Genomic DNA, 10,459 nt, shown 5'->3' on the forward strand with positions numbered 1-10,459 from the left:
AACATAGGAGGAAAAGATTCTAAAGAACAATCTCTTTTTATTCATATGCTTCTAATTTGTCATGTATCACTATGGTACTTTGATAAATTCTTTACTTTCATTTAAAAATATACCCTTGGTTTACTGTATAAGGTTCTGTAAATTTAAAGACATGGGAACATGTAGGTGGAAGTTTAAAGACAGAATATCACATATGAGCCCCACATGCATTTCCTGTTTTGGGTTTGCACTGTCAAATTTTATACATGATTTGTTATATCTACAGCTTGAATATGATTCATTTGTAATTCAACACCCTTGTAGATGTAGCCAAAATATGCCAAAAGAAACTGGGTGACACAAGATAAAAATAACATGCCCAAAATAGAGATATAAGGCCCTGAGGACCAGGAGGTAGCTTAATTTCTTGAATTACTTTTACTTCATGATACCTCAGAGGATGAGAAGAAACTTCCTTTTTGCTGGTGAAGTTATAAAATTGCCTGAATGGGCTCCTACTTGTTTAACTGAGTCAAACCCCATCCTCCTCAGGACTCTCCTCATTTTCCTTTTAGACTTCCTTCCTCTAGTTTTCAGATACTTACAATGAAAGATAAATGAAGATGCTACTTCATAGTATGGCCAAGAGCCCCAACTTGTGTCAACAATTTATTGCTCAAATCTTACTCCCAGTTAGAAAAAAGTACCCTTCTCTCATGATTATTTATTACTTAGGGGATTTCAGTACCTCTTGAAAATCTAATTATTCAATTATTTCTCACCATCCACCATCACTTTGAACAGACTCAGCTGGAAATTTCCTTGGAGAAATCACAGATTATACCTCCCTTTTCTTATTTAGATCATATTACAGAGGACAGTATCATTTGCCCTCAAAGATTGGCAGGTAACTACTAACATTTATTGGTTTTCAAAAGATCTTAGGAAATATGAATTGGCTTAGACCTTCCCTGAAACATACTACAAAAGATTTGACTCTCTATTTTTTCATATTAAGAGGAGATAATGACCCCTCTTCTAGAAAGCTTATTCCTGAGGGTCAAACACATTATAATTGTTACACTGAATCATCACTCATGCAACAGTTGACAAGTATTGGCACAAAGCTTGTTCTATCTTCTATATTATTAGCTACTCCAGCATATCCTTCTGGCCAACTCTTGCAACCTAGGCTACCTATAGAATGGATTTTTCTGCATATTGCTGCTGGCTGTTCCTTGACTTCTTATTTTAAAATCCTTGCTTAGCTTATTTAGAAAACAGGTGTCCTCAAGCCCATCAATGTATTGCATGATAAATTGATTTGATAGTTCACCCCTTCACCTCTTCACAACTTGATTCACTTTGGGCCTTCACTGACTCTTGACAGGTAGCTCTCTTTGAACTTATTTGCCAGCTTGGTACTTTGTATCCTGCCGATCCTTTAATTCAAATTTTCCAATACTACTTTATAGGAGGTACACAATCCCAGAAACAGATAATGTGTTCCTAGATGAGAGACTTCTGCGGTGCCTAATGTTATACTTCAAGAAGTAACTCCTTATATATTGAATGTTTCAGCTAAGTCTTCTCAGAATATAGATTATTTTTGCATTCCCTCAACCTCTAAACACTTACTTTGACAGTTTATATTTCATGTAAGTTGTTTAAATACTTCCTGGTGCTCTTATTAAACAGACTGAGGATGAAGAAATGTTTCACTTGTTTCAGCATGCCCAAAAAGAGTTATAACCAGTAGGCTCCTTAATTTCTCCAATACTTTCCAGCTGTAGATCTAGCTTCCCATTATTCTATTCAGATGGTTGTTAAATCTGCTTTGTTTAAGCAAGTTATTGTCTCATGTAAATCACCATCATTACTGTGCTATGCCTAGTCCCAATTACAGTTATCTAGAAATCGAGTATGACAAATTGTCTCAGATTGTCCTGCTTATCTGCCTTCTCCTTGTAATGGTGTAAATCTCAAAGGCTTACTACCTTATGGCAGATGGATGTTGCTGGCATTTCAATTTTTGTCAGCCTAAAATATATTCATGTTAGTATGACATTTATTCTGGGGTCGTCCTCATGACTATCCTATTAACTGGAAAAGCTGGTAAGCACTGGATTACTCATTGCCAGTGAACATTTTCTATAGCTATGTGGTGATATTGTGTTCCCCCAAATATTGTGCATCCTAATAAACTTATCTGGGGTCAGAGAACAGAACAGCCACTAGATACAGAGGCCAGAAAATGGTGGCACTCACACCTTTAATCCCAGCATTCTGAAGGCAGAGATCCATCTGGATCTCTGTGAGTTTAAAGTCACACTGGAAACAGCCAGGCATGGTGACTCACACCTTTAATCCCAGGAAGTGAGCCTTTAATCCCAGGAAGTGATGGCAGAAAGCAGAAAGGTATATAAGGCATGAGGACCAAAAACTAGAGCTGGTTAAGCTTTTAGGCTTTGAGCAGCACAGTTCAGCTAAGATCCATTTGATTGAGGACTCAGAAGCTTCCAGTAAGGAAACAGGATCAGCTGAGGAATTGGCAAGTGGAGGTGGCTGTGGTTTTTTCTGCTTCTCTGATCTTCCAGCATTCACCCCAATACCGGGCTTCAAGTTTGATTTTATTAATAAGACCTGTTAAGATTCCTGCTACATAGCTGAACCTCCAAAAGTGCTTTAAAATAACAGTTGATGCTCCAGCACAGAATTCTGATGCCTTTAATAAATTTTGTGCTACATTATGTATTATACATAAAACCGGCCTCTCTTATATTCATTCACACATGGGTCTCCTATAGTTTTGCTTGAAAAAATTAAAATTGGGAGTATATATACCTTTTTACTTCTAAAAATCTTCTTAATAGTACTTTAATTTAATATGTTTTGAGAACATATTAAAGAGAGCAACAAGGATTAATTGGAGCCAGACGTTTTTGATTCGACATGCTCCAGAAGGAGAGATTTTGTGAAAAGTTCCTGCTATAGGGAAATGGTGTGATCCTGACCTTGTGCTCATGTAGAGGAGAGGATGTGTGTATTTTCCTACAGGAAACTGATGGATCACACTGGCTCCCAAAACACCTTGTCCCACATTCCCAGGCTATGAAGGCATCTGCTGTGTTACAGGTGACAGAAGCTAAGGATGCAGATGATGATGAGTTTGAAGGCAGCATGCAGTTCGGTACACCACTTGCAATCCACTTGGCAGGGTCCACTCCCAACTTGGGACAGATTAAATGTCTCACAGCAGAAGGAATTTCAGTGGTCAAGGAGACATGGAAGCCTGTGATTCACACTCTATTTATTTTAGCAATTCTGGCATTACTCTCTGCCACATGTGGAAAGTATAGAAGTCTACCTGGCCTGCATAGCTTACACTCCCTTTGGCTTGTCCAATCTGCCTACTAGAATATTTACTAATGATATGCTTGTTTATTTTACAATGCTGATGTTTCACATGTGGTGCCTAGTAGTACTCACTTTAACTATATTGGTATATCATAAATTATTCCTATTAGTTTGTCATTGATGGGACAGTATAACTATGTTCTTCTCATGTGAGTGACTGCTCAAGGGTCCACATGGAATGAAAGATCTGCATCAAAAAATCATTCATCCTTCTGATCTCCCATCAGTTACCCCATTGGATGGGCATATCCCAGAATTCAGTGATTTTCCTGTGCCCTGTTGCAGAATTAAATTCTCCTTGAGTGGCTTGCTCCATGATTCTAAAGTACTTCTTGCCTCTGAATAGATGATCTGAGGTGCTGGTTGTCTTGTCTTAGTGGTGCCCACCTGGTCTGGATGAGTATAAATCCTAAAATCCACTCATTGGCAACTTCCTGTTTATACTATCTTTAGAGGAAAAGGACATTAGGTTTTGAGCCACCATCCCGGATAATGGGGTGACATGTGATTTTTTGAGAAGATGACCAACCATGGCATATCATTTCATATTTGACCACACTTATTGTGTTAAAACTTCATATATGTAACTGACTCAGAGTCCCTCTATTAAATAAAGGGGAGGACACTTCTAAATTGCATGTGTTACTTGTATCCTCACTAGTTGTACAGATGCCTTTCTTCATGGAGCCTTCTTTTATTTTAACTGTCTTGCTTTGCTATGGTTCCTGTGCAACCTAATGATACTTAAATACAGTGACTTTGGACAACACATTCTCTTTGAACTATATCAGGATTTTACTAAAAATATATTTCTGGATTTTATTTTAACTATAATTTTTGCGGGACTTACAGCTCTCCAGTCAGAGGCTGCTTCCACAGTGGTCCTGGCCCAACAAGCGCAAACTGCGCATTTTGTTAAACAGATTACTTACAATACTTCTGTAGCTTAGATAAACATAGATAACAACTAGAAGCTAAGTTAAATGCTCTGAAAGTTTGTGTATTGAGCCTGGGAGATACAGTTAAAGCAATACAATTTTAATTATCTTTACAGTATCCTGCTGGATTTAGATACATTTGTTTTGCTCCTTTAAATTATGATAAATGTGAATGGAAATGGGAGAAAATTAAAAATCATTTTCATGTAATATGACAACATCAGAATGTTATTTTAGATTTTGTAACCCTCAAGCAAATAGTTACTGGCATGTGCCATGCTCATTACACATTCAATTCCCCTTTGGAGCCAGCCAAAGATTTATTACACAAATTGCCAGATGTAATCTCCTTAACACTGTTAAACATTTGTTCACTATTATCCTCAGATTACTTATGTTGATAATTCATCTTATAATATTAGGAGTCATTTTCTGGTTTAAAGCATATTTTAGGCTCTTAAATATTTAGACACAAATGACTCATCTGGCCCTAAAAAGAAAAAAGGCAGGGGGTTCCTTTTGAAACAGACTAACTCAAAGTTTTCTCCCACACCATTGTTAAAGAACAAAAGGCTTTACAGTTCTGTGACGTTCCAGAAACAGATTTGACAAGTTCCTCTCTGGGTCTGGGGTCAGGGCCTCTAAGAAGTGTTGGTTGTAGGCTATGTGGATCCTAATCATTTCCCTGGGTTGTGGTTATCAGTCATAAGGCAACTGTGTCTGAGGTATCCTAGGTTCTCTTTGCCAACATTGTCTGACTTAGCTCTCAGCTGACCTTGGCCATTTCCTCATGCAAATAGTAAGTAGGTAAGGATCTATGCTGATTAATAAACTTACTTGGTGTAAGTCATCAGGTATCTGTCTTTTTTATTTTTTTTCCCTTGGTCCTCCATCACAAAACCTCACCTTTTGTAACTCTTATTCTTGCAGCTTTGGGTCATCATAGTATAATCACACCCCTATTGGTACCTGGTCACCTATAAATAAGATATCATGGTATACCCAAGCACTGAGTAAGATTAATCTGTGGTCAAAATTCTGAACAGCAAATTTGAGACTAATTTTTTCTACAGGAGACACTATTTGAAAGAAACTAACAAACTAAAACCCAAGAAGTGTATTTCAAAGACTACATAAAAAGAGGTCATCCAAAAATGATAAGGAAGTTATTGCTTTTTCAACTGGGAGCAAAGCATGGTATTCTTAGGAACTTATGCAACAGAATCCTTGGTTTTGAAGAATTATGATCTAATAATTAAACCTTGAGAATTCAGAGAAGCAAATCTTGCAAGAGTGCAGTCTTCATGTAGGTACTGATTCTGGTCATGAACTCAGGAAGGATAGGCCAAGAGTCCAACCTTTAGAAAGCATTCAGAAGCCGGGCGGTGGTGGCGCACGCCTTTAGTCCCAGCACTCGGGAGGCAGAGGCAGGCGGATCTTTGTGAGTTCGAGGCCAGCCTGGTCTACAGAGTGAGATCCAGGAAAGGCACAAAGCTACACAGAGAAACCCTGTCTCGAAAAAAAAAAAAGCATTCAGAAAGGCCCTGTGTAAATTCACTGTCCCTATTATATAGGTACATGTATATGTATATTATGAAATTATAAATATATATACATATATGTATATATATTATATTCACACACTACATGTATATTTTTTACAGTTTTGTCAACTCAAGCTTTTATCAGTGATTTTGTATAAATAATTCTGCTTCTGTTTCAAGAAACAAAACTCACAGTCTGGTTAAATATCCAGGTTTATAGGCAACATCACCTAGTCTCCCATATTCCTGCTCTTCAGTCTCATGCATAGGGTTGTACCTTGAAGTGAAAAGGAGTAAAGGCAAATCTTCTTGTAAGTGGCAAAAGCTTGGCTAGAGCCTTGGAAGTAATAATGGAATTAAACAGTTCAATTGAGGATTCAAGTATGTGCATATTCCCCAAAAGTAACTATCTGCTTCCTGGTAGGCATGTTCCAGAGATACACAGCAAGGAGTGTAAATATTATTACTGAACTTGGATTTGAATAAATCACTCGGGTTGATGAGGTGCTACTCAGTGGCCTTACATGTATTTCTTTAAATACTAATTAAGAATAACTGTACTTTTCTGGAATCTGTACTAAAAAGGAAACGAAATCTTTGATGCTCTCAAAGTCTACACATCAGCATTTAACTTCAGGTCCTAGTGTGCTAACAGCCAGGGTCCTCACCTGCCCTGACACAAACCTGAAGTCATACCTCACCTGCCGCAAACCTGAGGTCACAAACACATGTTAGTCAAACCCAAGGGTAACCTGGCAATGATGTGGGTGTGACAAAAACAATTCTGCCAGCTGAAAGTCTTACAATTGATCCCAATGTCCGTTAGAATGGATCAAATGACATGGGGTTTAATATTTGTGTAAGTGACACTGTCACAGAAGCAAAGTAGGGAACCCAACAGCACTCACCATCTTATAGTTAAGCATCGTCCCAACAAAAGGCAGAGGTTTGGGGCCAGGAATCCCCAGCTTCTTAAAAAGTCCATGAGAAGAGGTTCCATACCTAAAACATGGAGGAGAAAGTCAGTCGGATCATGGGCTTGTTAACCATACATGTAAATATTCATAATCATACACACACATAAGTAAACACATTCCCACAATCTATATAAAATATACATATTTATACACTATATAAAAATATACACATATATACACTAACTCATGTATATTATTGACTCAATTTGTATTATATGAGTAGATATGCATGTATATGTGAGTATATATATGATATATGTAAGTGATATATATATATATACTTTTTCTTGGAGGCAAATATTGAGAATTACCAGAATTTATTCAGTGATGTAACAAGCGGGCAGAATATAACATAAAAATTCAGAGAACTAAACCCCTTCATATAGCATCTTACTACAAACTTTTAGGTTAACACTTGATGGTCCCAGTCTTAGAGCTAATATGTAATAAAACATTATAAACTTGAGTTTGAATGTTGCTGAAGGACTCACTAGACTTAGGAAGTCATCACACATTATCAGTGTGAGTAACCTGCAATGCAAGATCCACATGATCCATTCTCAACATTATGTAAGCAGTGGAGAGAGGTTACTCAGAGCGGGAGGACAGCCCACCAGCAGAGCCCCATGACAAGACAATCTACCTTTCCTGTCCCTCAGACTGAAAAGTGTGCAGAGCTTCCCAGGTGCAGTTTTTGGGCTGGGAAGATCACTCATCAGGTAAGAGCATTTTCTGCTCTTTCAGACTACCCAGGTTGGTTTCCTAGCCCCCACATGACAGCTAACAACAGCTTATAATTCCAGTCCCTGAGAATCCAATGACTTGTTTTAATTTACATGGACATCATGCATAAATGTGATACATATGTTCATGCAAAACATTCATAGGGGCAATATAAAAATCTATTTTTAAGCCGGGTGGTGGTGGCGCACGACTTTAGTCCCAGCACTCGGGAGGCAGAGGCAGGTGGATCTCTGTGAGTTCGAGGCCAGCCTGGTCTACAAAGTGAGTTCCAGGAAAGGTGCAAAACTACACAGAGAAACCCTGTCTCGAAAAATCAAAAAAAAAAAATCTATTTTTAAGATACCAATTTTGGGAGTCCTCAGTTCAGGTGTGGAGTTTTGATGCTGCATTTGCCTTTGAACCATTCATGCTCCTGTAAGTAACTTTTCAAACACATTGCTGTATTAACCTTATAAACTCATGTCTCTCCAGGGTAGACTTTGGAGGAATGGCTACATTCGTTTGACAGTTGTGCCCTACTGAGGTCAAAGGATATTTGCTCCCATCTTTCCCAGAAAATGCAAAGTACTCAATGAGTTATCCAAATGAACTCATGAGGCCATGAACTACAGAAAGCATAATCTCTCCATTCTGTTTCTTCCTAGACCCTAGATGGCACAAAGGCAGTTTTCTGTACTTAGATGATCAGCCACAGGCACTTAGTTTACTGTCAGTAATATAATAATTTCTCGACAATACTCTCTGGACAGACAGACCTGAATCTAAGTAACATCTCAGGTGTCATTTCCCTCATTGTGGGTTCAATATTCTACACACATTCCTATCCCAATGTGACAAACTAATGACAGAAAACAAACAAGAGAAACAGCAGACTGTAATCATTTTAAGCCCACTCCAGATTGTCTCTCAATGTTGGATTTTTTTTTTTTTTTTTTTGGTTTTTTCGAGACAGGGTTTCTCTGTGTAGCTTTGCGCCTTTCCTGGATCTCGCGCTGTAGACCAGGCTGGCCTCGAACTCACAGAGATCCACCTGCCTCTGCCTCCCGAGTGCTGGGATTAAAGGCGTGCGCCACCACCGCCCGGCTTCTCAATGTTGGATTTTTAACGTTACTTGAAGACACTTGGCTGAAAAGCACAGTGAATTAAATTATTTAGGTTACAGGAGAAATGTGTTCAGCTGTGGGAGTATGAATTTCCATTGGATTATACCTTTTGATTTTCTGACAGGGAAAAGGGGCCTGAGAATTATTCACCTCTGAGCCCACAAAAGAGAGATATCTAATCAATTACTCACAGGTAGAGGAGCACCAGGATGGTAGCCAGCAGTGCCCATGTTTCTGTGGAAAAGTTTGGAATCAGGTCCATTGCTCTTTTCCTTCAAGAAATCTCTCTTTTCCTGGTAGGTGAGGACCTGAATTCTCCTTCTGAGTTCAGGTGTGAATCTATGAAGACACTGTGCAGTATTTATGTGCTAGGAAAGGGGGTGGAGTAGTCACTAGTGCCAATAGAAAGATCAACATTGTATCTTCCATGGGTATGGAGAACATGAGTGACATCTTCAGTTGACAGTTCATAATAGTTCATGTTAACCCACATTTTGACTTCTTTTTAGTTCTTTTCCCTAGGAAATTAATAAATAACTAAACCAATGTTCTTGGTAAGACCAGAGGTCATAGATTTTTGTCAGAAATGCAACAGAGTGATCAACATTAAATGTCCTTTGATGTTTATGGGGCTGTCTATATTGCAAAACACATTGAATATTTGCACACCAGCTCCTTTTATAAATATTTACACATGCATATTTCTCTCTGTGGATCCCTGTTTTTACCCTAGAAGATGAATGATCACATTTAATAAAAAAATTGACAAAAAATAAATAAATCACATCATCCCAAGACAGACTAAATTTTCCCTTATATTTTCTTTATTGTCACTTTTTCAGTACTCATGGTTTCTGTATATACTTCCCTCATACTTTGTTATTTATTATTAATGAGCATTGCTCACTATTATTTTCCTACTCCCCATGTCAGTTAAATGTGTTAATAAACACCCATAGACGCCAAGACGTGTTAGTGTTACAAATCCAAGCTTTAATTCTTCACTTCTTGCTCTGGGCCTTCCCTCTCTCTGTAGCATGTGATGGTTTATTGGTCATCTGTACCTGTGAATCTGTGTATACCTACTGCTTCTTTTTGTGTCCCTAACAAAGGACATAGCTCTGTATTTATTGGACAGTACAGAAAGAATGGCATAGACAATGGATGAGGTATTTTTTACAGAAATCTTCAACAGAGTTTTATTGAGGGAGGAAATAATTTACTGACCCCAACAAACACTGAAACACTCAGAATACCAAAAAAGTATGGTAAGCATATACTACCATGCTGTATCTGTATGTTATTTGCAAAATTAATGGTGGGTATATATTTATAGAGTTGCTTCCAACCTATGGACTGCTTTCAGCAAATGATTACCACAACATACCCATGCATTACTCTGAGTCAGGGGCATGGAAGGATATATAATTTAAGATTAAAATTGGGCATTAGCTTAGGTTGTAAAAGCTCATTACATGGTCAATCAAAGATAGTGAAGTTGTTTGTGACATTGTTGTCTTAAAGGCAGATAAAACACAACAGAATATATAGTAGGGTATCAGCATACATCTTAAGTGATGTCAAGGTACATTATTAAATTAACTATCATGTCAAGAAAAAGTTCAATCTCTATGAAGGTAAGAGACCATACGACTGTAAAGTATCTAATATTGTCTCAATACATAGACCATATCAGAATGGACATCCAAATTGTTTGGTTGAGTTGAAGAGGCTGAGTAGTTCACAAATGTCTTCCT

The 10,459-nt window shown here is 37.9% G+C and overlaps 1 protein-coding gene across 1 annotated transcript in view; it reads right to left on the reverse strand.

Annotated features, from left to right (window-relative positions):
* Positions 1 to 8,964, reverse strand: part of LOC128120814 (cytochrome P450 3A13-like) — a 47,814-nt gene extending 38,850 nt beyond the window's left edge. The window contains exons 1-2 of the mRNA XM_052755022.1: positions 8,894 to 8,964; positions 6,787 to 6,880 (exon numbers count right to left, since the gene is read on the reverse strand). Coding sequence (XP_052610982.1) covers positions 6,787 to 6,880; positions 8,894 to 8,964 — 165 coding nt within the window. The remainder of the gene's footprint in view (positions 1 to 6,786; positions 6,881 to 8,893) is intronic.
* Positions 8,965 to 10,459: the final 1,495 nt, after the last annotated feature.

This window comes from Peromyscus californicus, unplaced genomic scaffold (genome assembly GCF_007827085.1).
Source record: "Peromyscus californicus insignis strain IS unplaced genomic scaffold, ASM782708v3 Scaffold_2__1_contigs__length_46816999, whole genome shotgun sequence".
Lineage (NCBI taxonomy): Eukaryota > Metazoa > Chordata > Mammalia > Rodentia > Cricetidae > Peromyscus > Peromyscus californicus.